The following is a 17496-nucleotide window of genomic DNA, read 5'->3' as shown; positions in this document are numbered from 1 at the left end:
CTTAAACTGGGTAGCAGGTACACAAGAGTGTATACTAAACATACTGTTTGTATGTCTTAAATATTTCATGTAAAAACGGTAAAAAATACCGAATTATTTATGTTCGTGATAGAAACTTTGGATAATACAGATTAAAAAAAACACTACCCCAGAGATAACTGTTAACATTTTAGTGTATATTCTTTAGACTCTTAAAAACACACTTACATGTGATGCAGCCTTTGCCAAGCTCACTGTGTGACACATCAGTAGGCCAAGCTCAGCACAGGGTGGCCACCTCTCAGGTGAGCAGGAGAACAGAGCACACACCTTCTTCATTCTCCCCCAACCCTTTGCCCAGCCCCCGCTGGGGGTTGAGAAGACAGGACAAACAGTTCCATTTCTAGGAATAAGGGAAGGCTGGGAGCCTGTCCTGATATGAGACATCCCCTACCCTGGAAGTCCAGCCTCACTACAGGCTTGTTTCCTGCGGTCTGCGCGAGTCTTCTCTTACAAGCTGTGACCCTGGAAGACTTCCAGAAAGATCTCCACTGGAGCCTGTGCTCCCCTCTCCCAGGGCTGTGTATTTAAAGAAAGTTGCTGCTGGAGGTTCATAAGGGCCCTGGAGAACAACCAGAAGTTAGAGATGAAATGAATGGCACCTGTGTAGAGATGAAATGAATGGCACCTGTGTGATTGGAAGGCCGTGGTTCCCTCCTCTCCATGGGCGGGGTCTCTACCACGGCTTGGGAGGGGGAGCTGATGCCTGCGTCAGATACAGCAATATCGCGACAGGGGGCCTGGGCAGCGGGAAGCAGGCTCTGAAGTGGTGGATGTTGGGGAAGGTGCTTCTGAGCAGTGGGTGAAGTCCACTTAGGAAGAGTGGACCGAGTCCCCTAGCAGGGTTTCCAGTTTTGCAAGCTGCTCCCCATTTCCCCTTTGCCATTTGAGAAATGAAATACAGCTGCGGCCCCTGAGCTTTACTGGCCTGCATTCGTTCTCTGCCCTCCCAGTTCACAAGTTCATGATTGCTCTGCTGGATGCTAAGCATCAGGATATTTGCTTTTCTGCCTGTGGTGTTCTTCTAAATCTCACCGTGGATAAAGACAAGCGTGTCATCCTAAAAGAAGGAGGTGGCATTAAAAAGTAAGTTCAAGGCATGGAGTCCTGACTCTGTCAGGATTCAGAGGACACAGTTTTCCGGGGAGCTTGGGTCCCTCTCCTCATTTCTCCCAGGCAGAGGTATTTCAACATTTGGAAGTGCCAAGCTAGGGCTAAAGGGGGGATTTAGGTTCCATTGGATGTTTAAAATAATTCAGAAGTAGGTTATTGCTACTTTAGAGCTGCTTAAATTTGTAGATATGAAATTAATTTTAATAACACTGAATTATATATAATGCATATGAAATATCACAGAAAGTTAAGCATCATGTTAAAAATATAAAAATTAAAGAGATCCTGTCCTAATAACTTCTCAATTTGACTTTTATTAACTCAGGTTAGTGGATTGTTTAAGGGATTTTGGTCCCACTGATTGGCAGCTGGCCTGCTTGGTGTGCAAAACTTTATGGAACTTCAGTGAAAATATCACCAGTGCTTCGTCATGTTTTGGAGATGAGGCCACCAACACACTCTTAGTCCTGCTCTCGTCGTTTTTAGGTAAGACTCCTGACTGTGAGCCTGTGAGTTTTATCAAAATGAGAAAATTTTTTTTTCTGTGACCTGTATGGATAAAGATTGGTAGGCGTTTGGGTGGCTTTGTTTCTATAAGTAACAAGAGCATGTTAAAGATTATTATAATTTGGAGCTCTCTGGAAGAGGCTGAATGTTATTTACAGTGGGATGCAAGGACTTTTAACTCATTGCCTGATGTCATGATTTCTTCTGTGGCTTTTCCCCCTTGTTTGCATTTTCTGTAAACTGCATAAATAGAAGATCTAGGCATAAATGTATTGCTGTTGTTTAAAAAGTACATAGACGTCGTGATTGAGAAAATACAGCTAAAAGCTACTCTGAATTAAGTCACGCTTTTCATGAACCCGTACGTTTTGATTAGCATCTATGTTAATTATGTGAGGAGGGTCTGTGAAACTATGTGACATTACAGTGGCGCCCTACATTGAACGGTGGGAAATCACTGATGCAAACCAAAGGAAAGATGAGAGGGTCTTACCTTGAAAAATTTCTATTTTTAGGATCATTTTTTCATCCTGGCTTAGGTCTAACAGCAGTGGTTTGGGTCGTTAAATGAGTTTGAGTGTTTAAATAATCTCTTTTCCAAAACGGAGGTGTCCCTACCATTGCCTAGGCACTGTGCTGGATCAGCAAGGCTGTGTGGAAAGACTCGGTTTGACTCAGAGGCTGTGGATTCAAATCCAGCCTCTCTCGGGGAGGGGGTGGGGTGGAGTGACTCGATAGGAGAATCTCTCAGAACCTGTCTTTTCGTCTGTAAAATGGGGATATGATATCCCTGCCCTGTTGCAGGGAGTCGTGAAAATCAAACAAGCATCCTAAGAACACTCCGGGAAGACCAGAAGGCTGTAGTCAGACAATTCTGAGTTAAGGCTTCGCTTTATCAAGCTTTTAACCTTGGGCTTAACCTCTCTGAGCTTATATTTTCTCATGTCTAAGATGGGGATGATTGATGTCCACTTTGCAGACTTGTAAGGATAATAAATGAGCAGACCTGTACAAAGAACCTGATACAGAGCCTGACACACAGCAAGGCCTCAAATCACGGTTGTGAAAGTGCTTCATAGACGCTAAGTGTCGTAACAGCATGTTATTAAACAGGAACTCGGAACCTGAAGCTATTTGAAAGAATAGGGTGTGCTAGGTTGATGTGAAATTTGCTTTTTTCCCGGTAAATAAAATTTTGCATAAGAGTAGGAAAAATGAGCGTGATTTAAAATCATTGAGGTTCACAGTCTGCTCCGTGGACATGAAGCTTTCTCAGGTTGCTGGGAGCAGAAGCGTGCTCAACTTGCCTTAGTTCAGTTCTCAACTGTGGCAGAACATTGGAATCAGCTGTGGAATTAAAAAACAAAAACAACCACAAAAAACCACTTGTCCTGGCCCCATCCCCAGGAATTGATTTCAGGAGCTCTGGGTGGGAGGCTGATTATCTGCGGCGTTAAACAGTTCCACAGGTGAGTGTGCTCTTCAGGCAGCACTGAGAACCTCTGCCCTGGTTAACGAAGGAGTGGAAGGAGAGGATGTCGGGGAGGAAGGAAGCCGGGAAACACGCGCATTGCCCAGAGCCCGCTGGACAGGCACTCAGGACCAGGAAGGTTGTTCCAGGTGGAAAAGCAGAGACCCCGCGTGGCCCCCTCAGTAGCAGGCGTCATCTGCTGCACCCTGCTGAGACCCAGCCGTGCTCGTCTCAGCTCTTGCGGGAAAAGCCCCTCCTCCCCCTCGTTCCCTCTAGGCTCCTGCATGGCCGCGGCTTCAGCTGCCTCGAGGCTGCTTCTGGCCGCGCTCCGTGAGTGGGACTCTGCCTCCTCTGTGGTTGGCATGACTTTCTGTGTCCCACTGGGGAGATGTGACTGGTTCCGTGAGTCACTCTCCTGCGGTGTCGGGCTTTCGTGCCTCAGGCAGCAGCTGCCTCGACCACAGGCTGTCTGTGGTTTCCTTTGGCGCCTAAGTCTGGGGCAGTCAGTGATATATAACAAAATGGTGGGGCCGTGTGGCACCTTGAAGGGATGTGGGCACGGCCGGCTGCGCGGCAGGGGGCAGCACACCGGGCGGACACTCGACTGTAATGGGCCTGTTCCTACCTCTTCCCTCCGCCAACCTTCCCTACAGCCGGGTTGGGCTTCGCGTGCTTCCCTAACCTTGTACCTTTGCTCGTGCCGTATCCCTTACCTACCTGGCCCAATGCTGCCAGTCCTTGCAGGCCCTTCCCATGAGCTTTTCAAGCCCATGGTCATAGGAAATCTATACTACTTATATAGTAATTAATCATGAGCTGTGTAACTTGTTCTGTATTATTGTTTTGTAACTTTTATCTTTTTTCCCCACTCCAGTGGAGACACTTTAGGGGAAGGATATTGCCTTGTGCAAAGCAGGTTCTTGATGCTTGTGGATTAACTGACAATAGTGGTATCTTTTTGTTTGTTTGTTTGTTTTTTTGCGGTACGTGGGCCTCTCACTGTTGTGGCCTCTCCCGTTGCGGAGCACAGGCTCCGGATGCGCAGGCCCAGCGGCCATGGCTCACGGGCCCAGCCACTCCGCGGCATATGGGATCCTCCCAGACCGGGGCACGAACCCGTATCCCCTGCATCGGCAGGCGGACTCTTAACCACTGTGCCACCAGGGAAGCCCAGTAGTGGTATCTTTAATAGTGCTGTATACTTTTAAAAGCACGTTCATTCTATCCTTGTAAGATCTCTCTAAGGTCATCAGCTAGGTGACAGATGAGGTAGGTAGGTCTAGGAGGGTTAGGTGACTTGTTTAAGATCATACTGTAACAAGGCCAGGGCTCTTCATCAGAAAGTAAACATCTAGCCCCTATGTTTTTCTGCTGTTCCATTACATAGTATACCCTTACCCTACCCTGCCGTGGAAGGGGATAGAGGCATGGGTAACAAAACTCAACATAGTCCATCAGGGAGCCAGGTCATCACACTGTGGAGGACCGGCTGCTTGCTGGCTCTTCTCTCCACAGTGTGGGCATCAGACCCTTACTTCTGACAGGGTTGTAGCTGCATCTGGCCAGTTGGGTGGCACCAGGTGAAATCGATATATGAGTGAGAGTGTACTTAAATTTCAATTCTTTTACAAAAATAGCTAAAAAACAGGCCATTTTGAAAACAGGAAGAGCTGTTAAATCACAAAAGTCCCACGCTGAAGTGTGAGCACTGTTTTTAGAAATAATGGTAGGGCAATTGATAAAGCAATGTAATAAATTAACCAACTTTTTCTTGATGGGGAACTGGAAAAAGAAAGTAATGGTCCTCAATGTGGTTGGGATGTTAACAGTCTTTTAGGAAAGTGGCTTAAAAAGAATGTTGTCTGAAACTTCCTGATGTACTGCAGCCATTTCTTATAAACTCATTAGCAATGTGTTTATCTTGAAGTTCTTAAGTGGTGTGCCCTGGCACACTAGTCTACTGTGAGCTTCTCTCAGGGTTGCCTGAAAATGGTGATTAGTGTGTGCAGTTTGTTATTGTGAACGTAAATGACACTAGGTTATTTTACATTCGTCTGTGGTATGTGGAACTTAGCACCTAGGTTATATGACGGGGTAGAGGGGGACCCAGTGTTCAAGTTAGAGGATCACATCACCAAGCCCATGCCAAAGAGCCATCAGGTGCTTCTGGAACATGTAAGGACTGTGCCTTATAATAGTCACAACAATAATCGAACCCTCAGGAGCCACCTGCTGCTGAACAGCAAGCTAGGAAATGGTGCAGTGAGTAGGGGAAGCTTTTATTGATGCTGCAGGATCCTTCAACTGTAATAGATAGAGATTGTGTTATAATGGTCCCTGACAAACTTGTTGTGAGTCCTTTAATCCTTTCTAATATCTTACCTAAAATTCTAGTATTTGGAAGTATGTTGTGCACAAAGAAAGCTTAAGAATAATTGGTTATCTGAATCAGCACTTTTCACACTGTGACCAGCATCTTTAAAAAATGAAGTAGCAAAGAAACAATATCAGAATATAGTACATGGGGCTTCCCTGGTGGTGCAGTGGTTGAGAATCCGCCTGCCAATGTAGGGGACTCGGGTTTGATCCCTGGTCCAGGAAGATCCCACATGCTGGAGGGCAACTAAGCCCATGCGTCACAACTACTGAGCCTGCCTCTAGAGCCCATGAGCCACAACTACTGAGCCCACGTGCTACAACTGCTGAAGCCCGTGTGCCTAGAGCCTGTGCTTCACAACAAGAGAAGCCACCGCAATGAGTAGCCCTCACTCACCACAACTAGAGAAAGCCCACACACAGCAACAAAGACCCAATGCAGCAAAAAATAAATAAATAAATTTATTTTAAAATATATATATAGTACATGTAGTAATATATAAATAAGTAAAATAAGTAAAGTAAAAATAATTATTCTATTGTGAAACATTTGCTATTTGTATATGAATATTTAAGTGTGTGTATATAGTCATCATGTAATATGGGCTTCTTAGGTCACAGTAAAAAAAAAAGTTTGAAAATCATAGACTTAAATTTTTCTTGGATTAGCCTCTGCTATTCTTTGCAGTACAAGTTCCAAAATTTAATACCTAGTGCATGCAATATGACACATTTTATGCATTTGCTGTATTTACTTTAAAACTTGAGACTGCTTTTATCTTACCTATAGGTATTTGGCCACTTTTGTTACCTTGCCTAACCCAATTTATAATTAATAGGGTCTGAGTGTAGATTAACTAATTATATGCTAAGCCTTTGATGGCTAAAACCATCAAATCCAACCAAAAGCCCTGGGCAGAGGAAAGGACTGTGGGGTGCCTGGGCAGCCCTCAGCCCTAAGCTGCTTGGGAAAGAAGGGCATGAAACAAGAGAATTCTTTTTTTTTTTTTTTTTTTTTGCGGTACACGGGCCTCTCACTGTTGTGGCCCCTCCCATTGCGGAGCACAGGCTCCGGACGCGCAGGCGCAGCGGCCATGGCTCACGGGCCCAGCCGCTCCGCGGCATGTGGGATCTTCCCAGACAGGGGCACGAACCCGTGTCCCCTGCATCAGCAGGCGGACTCTCAACCACTGCGCCACCAGGGAAGCCCAAGAATTCATTTTTAATGAAAGTTTAGTGCTCAGAAAATCTGGAGAAGAATGAGCAGGAAGAAGATCTAGAAATTCAGAAGCACTCAGAGTCTCACAGACTTCTTTTGTTTGGAAGTAGCCCAACGGGAAGGACTTTGAAGGCATTGAACGCCATCTGTATTCTCTTTCTTTCAAGGCCCTGATTATCAAATGGGTGGGGAGAGCCAGGTTTGCTTACAGGGGTCTCCATGGAGAGCCTTGCTGAAGTGTGTGTGTCTGCCCGGAACTTATCTCGGAGCTGCATAGCTGTCCACTTGGCTGGAGGAGAGGAGGGGAAGGTACAGACTGGGATTCCAGACTTATCTTATCCTGGATGGTGACACTAACACCAGGAGTGCCAAAGCACACTCTGTGTACTGAAAATATTCAGGGTAGAAAATCTGATGTAAACACTAATGAAGCATTTTATGGTAGGATTTTAATTGGCCTTATGAAAAGAGTTTGCAAATTATGCAAGTAGCAATATTTGTGGTCACTTTAGGACTTAGTGGTTACCACTTAAGAAGGCCTCAGACCTAGGAAGTAGCAGAGCAACCTTCTGACTGGCAGGCCAGTGCATTGTCCTGAAGTCCTTCACATGGGGTCCAATATAAACATAGAAAAATGCAGTGGCAGGTCGGTGCAGAAACCTCAGTCGCCATTTGTCTTCCTACTTGGGTTGGATATACTTATGACATTCACAGAATTCAGAGTGCCCTTGGATTAAGAAGCAAATCAAGGTTGTAATATTGCATTTTTTTTTACAAGTGCTTTTCTGCATTATCCATGGACTCACTTGGGATTCTGATACTCCTTAGGATTCTCACAGTCTCCCACTTTTCACTTTATTGGTGAGAGCATAAGGTGGCAGGGGGAGGGGTTGTCTTTTCAAAGAAGTATGTCCGGCCTGCTCTGAAATGAGCAATTTGATTTTTAGTCAGGTTTACAGTGTCAAATTCAACTGTGCTACTTTCCTCAAAGATTTCCTAACTTATATCTGTTAACCACTGAAGTAATTAACTTTTCTAATGTGCAGATGAGGAAATAAACTATTAACACTTTGTTTATTCTGAGAAATTGTGATCTGACTTTTGGATGTAGACTTACATGTAAACGTTAGGGATAAATTGAAGTAAGAGCTCAAGTCAATCTAGGATTTTTTTTTTTTTTGAGAAGATTATTATCTTTTTTAAATTAAGAGACTAACCTATACTTAAAGTTTTTGTAAAGAACAGAAAAGAGTTAAAGAACTACTCCCATAAAAAAAAAAGCCTTGTTGGAATTAGAGATGACCCAGGATGAGTTTAACTCATGCCATCAAAAATTAAACTTTATTCGGTAGGATTATGTTTCTAAATAATTGCTGTCATGTTAATTTTTCTGATACAGATGAAGAACTAGCACTGAATGGGAGTTTTGACCAAGACCTAAAAAACTATCACAAACTCCATTGGGAAACAGAATTCAAACCGGTGGCACAGCAGCTTCTAAACCGAATTCAGAGTCATCACACCTTCCTGGAACCCCTGCCTGTTCCTTCTTTCTAACATGATGCAGATTAACAACAGAAACAGGAAGTCAGGTCTCCTTCATTCTTAAGAAGTGGCAACATATGTGAACTTTTTTTCAGTATTAACAAATATTGAAAGTTTTTCAGGTACTGATTTTAGTGAGTAGTCTTCGTATTTTAAAAGAAATAAGCATTTCTTCTTGTTAGGTATTATGGAAAAATGAATATACATATTGTACTTTCTGCTATGAGAAATGTAAGATGAAAATATATGCATGGGATTTCTAAGTAAATGACTTTTTCTTCTATTCTCTATTAAATAATTTAGTTCTAGTCTTAAAATCCTGACTTAACAATTCTAGAATTTAAGTGCTTGTCAGTTCAGTAAATGAACTGTGCAATGAAGACTGTTAGGCTTTGTGTATAGAAAGAATAGTGGTCAACACTATTAGGAATACATTACTACCTAAGCATCTGCACTAATTCTTACAGCATCTAATAATAATTTTCTGGTTAGGTATCAGTATTTTTCTGGTTGTCATATTAAGGGAAGGGGTAAGCAGAAACGTTTAGAGAAGATTGCTTGGGGCCATCTACTCTTTACTAAATAAGTAAAGTAGATGGAAAAGGAAGTATTTTACCTTTTTATTTTCATTTGAAATAAAATGAGTAGACCAGACAATTCTTCTACTTACAACTCTCTGTGACTAGGGAGGTGATATAATGTACTAGAAAGAGTGTAGGCTTAAGTGCACGGCAGATCTCAGTTTGAATCCTAGCTCTCTCCTGCTTGGGCCTTGGGCAAGTAACTTGATTTATTTAGCTTCAACTGTAAAATGGCATTAATATCTATTTTAATATCGTGTAGTTTAGGAAAAAAACAAAATGGGCAAATTGTCCAGTATAGTGACTGATGTATAGTAGGTGCTCAATAAATTATGACGGTAATTAGTTTATTAGTTTGCCACTCTTTGTAGGATAAGTTTGGCCTTTGAATAAATGATAAAAACGAAAGAAATTGAGATAACCGTTGTTATCCCATATTAGCCAAAGGTGATTTGGAAATAAACGTAGATTTACTACTCTGCTCTGTAGGGTGAGAGATGAGCCATTAATAACCAAAAAGCTCATCTCTCACGCTAACAAAATACCAAGACTAATGGGATGAAGGCAGGCATCCCAGCCTAGATGGGCTCTTAAAATCTATTAGAAAAAAACTAAATTTCCAGGAACAAATAGACTTACCAAGGGCTCCTCTAGTTTGGGGCTCATCCCTGGTTGGGGCTCAGCAAAATCCTCTAGAGACACTCACCTTATCCATAAGTCTTTCATCCATAATTATATGCTAGTAGATTCACTCCAGTAGTTGAAATCATTTTTAAAAAGGCTGACAGGCTAATCTCTCAAAAACATTTGAAGATCTAAGTCTTTATTTTAACCATAGCAGGCTATATATTCTACTTTCAGTGAAAAAGATAAAACTCTCTTCCCCCTAAAACAGCACCCTCTGTATTTATAACTAACATAATAACTCATAGTGGAATACCATTGTACCTGTTCTCCATGTTATACTCAGACTCATGTGCAAGCTGGACCATTTGGAACCATCTACCTGCCTTAAAAAAAAATTATGGTGAAAAACACATAAAATTTACCATCTTAACTTTTTTTTTTTTTAATTTAAAAAGAAATTTTTTTGGGGGGTGTGCTGTGTGGCATGTAGGATCTTAGTTCCCCAACCAGGGGTCGAACCCACATCCCCTGTGGAGGAAGTGTGGAGTCTTAACCACTAGACTACCAGGGAAGTCCCCATCTTAACTATTTTTAAATGTACAGTTCAGTAGTGTTAACTTTATTCACATTGTTCTGCAACAGTTCACCAGAACTTTTTCATCTTGCAAAACTGAAACTCTATAATCCATTAAACAACTCTCCATTTCCTCCTCTCCCCAGGCCCTAGAAACCACCATTCTACTTTGTTTCCATTAATTTGATTTGACTAGTTTAGGTATTTCATACAGCATTTGTCTTTTTGTGACTGGCTTATTTTACTTAGCCATAATGTCCTCAAAGTTCATCCATGTTGTGGCATGTGATGGGATTTCCTTCCTTTTTAAGGCTGAATAATATTTCCTTGTATGTTTATATCACACTTTTTAATCCATTCATTCATCAAAGGACATTTGGGTTGCTTCTCTCTCAGGGCTATTGTGAATAATGCTACTATGAACATGGGTGTGTAAATACATCTTTGAGATCCTGCTTTCAATTCCTTTGGGTGTATACCCAGAAACGGAATTACTGGATCATATAGTAGTAATATTTTTAATTTTTTGAGGAATCTCTACTGGTTTCCACAGAGGCTGTGCTATTTCACATCACCAACAGTGCACAAGGGTTCCCATTTCTTTACATCTTCTCCAACACTTGCTATTTTCTGTTTTTTGTTTGTTTTGTTTTTGTTTTTTGGGTTTTTTTGATAGTAGCCATCCTAATGGTTGTGAAATGGTATCTCATTGTGGTTTTGATTTGCATTTCTCTAATAATTAGTGATATTGAGTATCTTTTCGTATGGTTTTTGGCCATATATATCATCTTTGGAGAAACGTCTATTCAAGTCCTTTGCCCATTTTTATTTATTTATTTTGAAAAATAATTATTTTAAAAATGTTATTGAAATATAGTTGATTTACAGTGTTCTGTTAGTTTCAGGTTTACAGCAAAGTGATTCAGATATATATATATATAATACACACACACACACACACACACACACACATACGTACATTTATTAGATTCATTTCCATTATAGGTTATTACAAGATACTGAGTACAATTCCCTGTGCTATACAGTAGGTCCTTGTTATCTATTTTATATATAGTAGTGTGTATATGTTAATCCCAAACTCCTAATTTATCCCTCTCCCACCCCGCTTTCACCTTTGGTAAGCATAAGTTTGCTTTCTATGTCTGTGAGTCTATATCTGTTTGTAAATAAGTTCATTTGTATCATTTTTTTAGATTCCACATATAAGTAAGTGATATCGTTATATTTATCTTTCTCTGTCTGACTTACTTCACTTGGTATAATAATCTCTAGGTCCATCCATGTTGCTGTAAATGGCATTATTTCATTCTTCTTTTATGACTGAGTAATATTCCATTGTGTATATATACCACATCTTCTTTTTCCATTCATCTGTCAGTGGACACTTAGGTTGCTTCCATATCTTGGATATTGTAAATAGTGCTGCTATGAACATTGGGGTGCGTGTATCTTTTCGAATTATAGGTTTCTCCAAATATATGCCCAGGAGTGGGATTGGTGGGTCATATGGTAGCTCTATTTTTAGTTTTTTTTTAAGGAACCTCCATACTGTTCTCCATAGTGGCTGCACTAATTTACATTCCCACCAACAGTGTAGGAGGGTTCCCTTTTCTCCACATCCTCTCCAGCATTTATTATTTGTACACTTTTTGATGATGGCCTTTCTGATTGGAGTGAAGTGATACCTCATTGTAGTTTTGATTTGCATTTCTCTAATAATTAGCGAAATTGAGCATCTCTTCATGTGCCTATTGACCATCTGTATGTCTTCTTTGGAGAAATGTCTATTTAGATCTTCTGCCCATTTTTTGATTGGACTGTTTATTTTTTTGATATTAAGCTGTATGAGCTGTTTGTATATTTTGGAAATTAATCTCTTGTCGGTCACATCATTTGCAAATATTTTCTCCCATTCTGTAGGTTGTCTTTTTGTTTTGTTTATGATTTCCTTTGCTGTGCAAAAGCTTTTAAGTTTAATTAGGTCCTGTTTGTTTATTTTGGTTTTTATTTCCATTACTCTAAGAGAGGGATCCAAAAAAACTATTGCTGTGATTTATGGTAAAGAGTGTTCTGCCTAAGTTTTCCTCTAGAAGTTTTATAGTATCCGGTCTTACATTTAGGTCTGACAGTAGGTCTTTAATCCATTTTGAGTTTATTTTTGTATATGGTGTTAGAGAATGTTCTAATTTCATTCTTTTACATGTATCTGTCCAGTTTTCCCAGCACCATTTGTTGAAGAGACTGTCTCTTCTCCATTGTATATTCTTGCCTCCTTTGTCATATGTTAATTGACCGTAGATGTGTGGGTTTATTTCTGGGCTTTCCATTGATTTGTTCCATTGATCTGTATGCCTGTTTTTGTGCCTGTACCATACTGTTTTGATTAATGTAGCTTTGTAGTATAGTCTGAAGTCAGGGAGTGTGATTTCTCCAGCTCCATTTTTCTTTCTCAAGATGGCTTTGGCTCTTGGGGTCTTGTGTTCACATACAAATTTTAAAAAATTTTGTTCTAGTTCTGTGAAAAATGGCATTGGTGATTTGACAGGGATTGCATTGAATCTATAGATTGCCTTGGATCATATGGTCATTTTAACAATATTGATTCTTTCAACCCAAGAACATGGTATATCTTTCCATCTGTTTGTGTCATCTTTTCTTTCATCAGCATCTTATAGTTTATGGAGTACATGGACTTATAGTTTATGGTCTTGTACTTTGACAGAGAAGTCAAAAGCTTTACAGACAAGCAAAAGCTAAAAGAATTCAGCACCACCAAACTAGCTTTACAACAAATGCTAAAGGAAATTCTTTAGGCAGAAAAGAAAAGACCACATTCTAGAAACAAGAAAATTATGAAATGGAAAAGCTCACCAGTAAAGGCAAACATACAGTAAAGATAGGAAATCATCCACACACAAATAGGAAAGTTAAAAGACAAAAGTAGTAAAATCATCTGTATCCACAATAAGCAGTTAAGAGATATGCAAAACAATTAAATGTAAAATATATCAAAACCAGTAATCATGAGGGGAGGAGAGTACAAATGCAAGTATTTAAAATGCATTTGAAACTAAGAGATCAGCAACTAAGACAATCATGTATATATACAGACTGCTATACCAAAACCTCATGGTAACCACAAATCAAAAATCTATACACACAAAAAAGAAAAAGGAATCAAAGCATAACACTAAAGATAGTCATCAAATAACAAGAGGACAAAGGAAGAAGGAAAGAAAAAAGGCCTCCAAAAACAAATCCAAAACAATTAACAAAATGGCAGTAAAAAACATTCATAATGATAACTACCTTAAATGTAAATGGACTGAATGCTCCAACCAAAAGACATAGACTGGCTGAATGGATACAAAAACAAGAACCATATATATACTGTCTACAAGAGTGCGACTTCAGATCTAGAGACACATACAGCCTGAAAGTGAGAAGATGGAAAAAGGTATTCCATGCAAATGGAAATGAAAAGAAAGCTAGAGTAGCAATACTTATACCAGACAAAACAGACTTTAAAATAAAGACTGTTACAAGAGACAAAGAAGGACACTACATAATGATCAAGGGATCAATCTAAGAAGAAGATTTAACAATTGTAAATATATATACACCCAACATAGGGGCGCCTCAATATATAAGGCATATGTTAACAGATATAAAAGGAGAAATTGACAGTAACACAATAGTGGGGGACTTTAACACTCCACTTATATCAATGGAAAGATCAACCAGACAGAAGATCAGTAGCACAGGCCTTATATGACACATTATACCAGATGGACTTAACTGATTAATTTACAGAGCATTCTGTCTGAAAGCAGCAGAATACACATTCTTTTCAAGTGCACATGGAACATTCTCCAGGATAGATCACATACTTAGCCACAAAGCAGGCCTTGGTCAATTTAAGACAACTGAAATTATATCAAGCATCTTTTCTGACCACAACACTATGAGATTAGAAATCAGCTACAAGGGAAAAACTGTAAAAAACTCAAACATGTGGAGGCTAAACAATATGCTACTGAACAACCAATCGATCACTGAGTAAATCAAAGAGGAAATAAAAAAGTGCCTGGAGACAAATGACAATGAAAACATGATGATCCAAAACCTATGGGAAAAGCAGTTCTAAGAGGGAAGTGTATAGCAATACAAGCTTACCTCAAGAAACAAGAGGGCTTCCCTGGTGGCACAGTGGTTGAGAGTTCGCCTGCCGATGCAGGAGATATGGGTTCATGTCCTGGTCCGGGAAGATCCCACATGCCGTGGAGCGCCTGGGCCCATGAGCCATGGCCGCTGAGCCTGTGCATCCGGAGCCTGTGCTCCGCAACGGGAGAGGCCACAACAGTAAGAGGCCTGCGTACCGCAAAAAGAAAAAAAAAAAAAGAAGAAAAATCTCAAGCAACCTAACCTTACACCTAAAGCAACTAGATAAAGAACAAACAAAACCCAAAGTTAGTAGAAGGAAAGAAATCATTAAGATCAGAGCAGAAATAAATGAAATAGAGACATACACACACACAAAAAAGATCAATGAAACTAAAAGCTGGCTCTTTGAAAAGATAAACCAAATTGATAAACCTTTAGCCAGACTCACCAAGAATAAAAAGAGAGAAGGCCCAAATCAATAAAATCAGAAATGAAAAAGAAGTTACAACAGACTCCACAGAAATACCATACCACAGAATACAAGAAGGACCATAAGAGACTACTATGAGTAACTCTACACCAATAAAATGGACAACCTAGAAGAAATGGACAAATTCTTAGAAAGGTACAGTCTCCCAAGACTGAATGAGGAAGAAATAGAAAATATGAACAGACCAATTACCAGTACTGACATTGAATCAGTAATTTTAAGACTTCCAATAAACAAAAGTCCAGGACCAGATGGCTTCACAGGTGAATTCTACCAAACATTTAGAGAAGAGTTAACACCTATTCTTCTGAAACTATTCCAAAAAATTGCAGAGGACAGAACACTTCCAAACTCTCTCTTTTTGCCCAGCATCACCCTGATACCAAAACCAAAGATACCACAAAAAAGAAAACTACAGGCCAATATCACTGACAAACATAGATGCAAAAATCCTCAACAAAATACTAGCAAACTGACTCCAACAATACATTAAAAGGATCATACACCATGATCAAGTGGGTTTTATCCCAGGGATGCAAGGATTTTTCAATATCTGAAAATCAATCAGTGTGATACACCACATTAACAAACTGAAGAATAAAAATCATATGATCATCTCAACAGATGCAGAAAAAGCTTTTGATAAAATTCAACATCCATTTATAATAAAAACTCTCCAGAAAGTGGTCACAGAGGGAACATACTTCAACGTAACAAAGGCCATATATGACAAACCCACAGCTAACATCATACTCAACAGTAAAAATCTGAAAGCATTTCCTCTAAGATCAGGAACAAGAAAAGGATGCCCACTCTCACCACTTTTATTCAACATAGTTTTGGAAGTCCTCATCATAGCAATCAGAGAAGAAAAAGAATTAAAAGGAATCCAAATTGGAAAAGAAGTAGTATGATTATCACTGTTTGCATATGACATGATACTATACATAGAAAATCCTAGATGCCACCAGAAAACTACTAGACCTCATCAATAAATTCAGTAAATTTGCAGGATACAAAATTAATATACAGAAATCTGTTGCTTTTCCATACACCAAAAATGAAATATCAGACAAAGAAGTTAAGGAAACAATCCCATTTATGATAGCATCAAAAAGAATAATGTACCTAGGAATAAACCTACCTAAGGAGGCAAAAGACCTGTACTCTGAAAACTATAAGATGCCCATTTCTTAATCAGTCTATTTGTGGGGTTTTTGTTTGTTTTGTTGTTTTTTGGTGGTAGTTGTTGAGTTAAAGGAGTTTTATATATTCTGGATATTAAGCCTTTGTCAGATACATGATTTACAAATATTTTCTCCCATTCTGTAGGTTACCTTTTTACTGTTGATTGTGCCCTTTGATGCATAGAAGTTTGATGTAGTTCCATTTATCTATTTTTTCTGTTGCCTTTTGGTCTTATGTCAAATAAATCATTGCCAAATCCAGTGTCCTGAAGCTTTGCCCCCTATGTTTTCTTCTAGGAGTTTCAAAGTTTTAGTTTTTACATTTAGGTCTTTAATCCATTTTAGTTAGTTTTTGTGTATGGTTGTAAGGTAAAGGTCTAACTTCATTTTTTTTGCGTGTGGATATCCAGTTTTCCCAGAACCATTTGTTGAAAAGACAGTCCTTTCCTCATCAAATGGTCCTTTTCCATTTATTTGTGTCTCCTTTAGTTTTTTATAGTAATGTTTTATAGTTTTCAGTGTCAAGTCTTTAAACTCCTTTGGTTAAATTTATTTCTAAGTATTTTATTCTTTTTGATGCTATTATAAATGGAATTGTTGCCATAGTTTCCTTATTAGATTGCTCATTGTTAGTGTATAAAAATGCAACTGATTTTGTATCTTGCAACTTTGCTGAATATTTTAGTTTCAACAGGTTTTTAAAATGTAATTTTTTATTGTGTGTGTGTGTGTGTGTGTGTGAGGGGGGAATTTTCTATATATAAGATCATGTCATTTGCAAACAGAGATAATTTTACATTTCTTTTCTAATTTGGACGTCTTTTTCTTGCCTAATTGCTCTGGCTAGGACTTCTGGTACTATGCGTGGTGCGAGTAGGCATCCTTGTTTTGTTCCTGATCTTAGAGGAAAAGCTTTGTCTTTCACAGAGTATGATGTTAGCTATGGGCTTTTCACATATGACCCTTATTACATTGAGATCGTTTCCTTCTACTAGTTTGTTGAGTATTTTTTTTATCATGAAAGGGTGTTGAATTATGCCAAATGATTTTTCTGCATCAATTGATATGATCATATGTTTTTCCCCCCTTCATTCTGTTAACATGGTGTATTACACTGATCAATTTTTATATGTTGAATCATCCTTGCATTTCAGGAATCTATCTTCATTTTTTTTTTTTTTTTTTGCTACACGGGCCTCTCACTGCTGTGGCCTCTCCTGTCATGGAGCACAGGCTCCAGACGCACGGGCTCAGCGGCCACGACTCACGGGCCCAGCCGTTCTGCGGCATGTGGGATCCTCCTGGACCGGGGTACGAACCCGTGTTCCCTGTATCGGCAGGCGGACTCTCAACTACTGCGCCCCCAGGGAAGCCCTATCTTCATTTTTTAAATGTGCCATTGAATTCTCTTTACTAGTATTAAGGATTTTTGCAACAGTATTCATCAGAGATATTGGTCTGTAGTTTTCTTGTAGCCGCTTTTTCTGGCTTTGGTTTCAGGGTAATGCTGACCTCGTAGAATGAGTTTGGAAGTGTTCCCTCTTCTTCAATTTTTTTTTTTTCAGTACGCGGGCCTCTTACT

At 39.6% G+C, this 17496-nt stretch overlaps 1 protein-coding gene across 1 annotated transcript in view; it reads left to right on the top strand.

Moving 5' to 3' along the window:
- ARMC2 (armadillo repeat containing 2) overlaps positions 1–8382 on the top strand; it is a 106913-nt gene extending 98531 nt beyond the window's left edge. The window contains exons 16-18 of the mRNA XM_060114815.1: positions 993–1125; positions 1478–1638; positions 8125–8382. Of these exons, the coding sequence (XP_059970798.1) occupies positions 993–1125; positions 1478–1638; positions 8125–8282 (452 nt within the window). The 3' untranslated portion in view covers positions 8283–8382. The remainder of the gene's footprint in view (positions 1–992; positions 1126–1477; positions 1639–8124) is intronic.
- The last annotated feature ends 9114 nt before the right edge of the window (positions 8383–17496 follow it).

This window comes from Mesoplodon densirostris, chromosome 12 (assembly GCF_025265405.1).
Source record: "Mesoplodon densirostris isolate mMesDen1 chromosome 12, mMesDen1 primary haplotype, whole genome shotgun sequence".
NCBI classification, from domain to species: Eukaryota; Metazoa; Chordata; class Mammalia; order Artiodactyla; family Ziphiidae; genus Mesoplodon; species Mesoplodon densirostris.
This window is presented reverse-complemented; position numbering and strand designations above follow the sequence as displayed.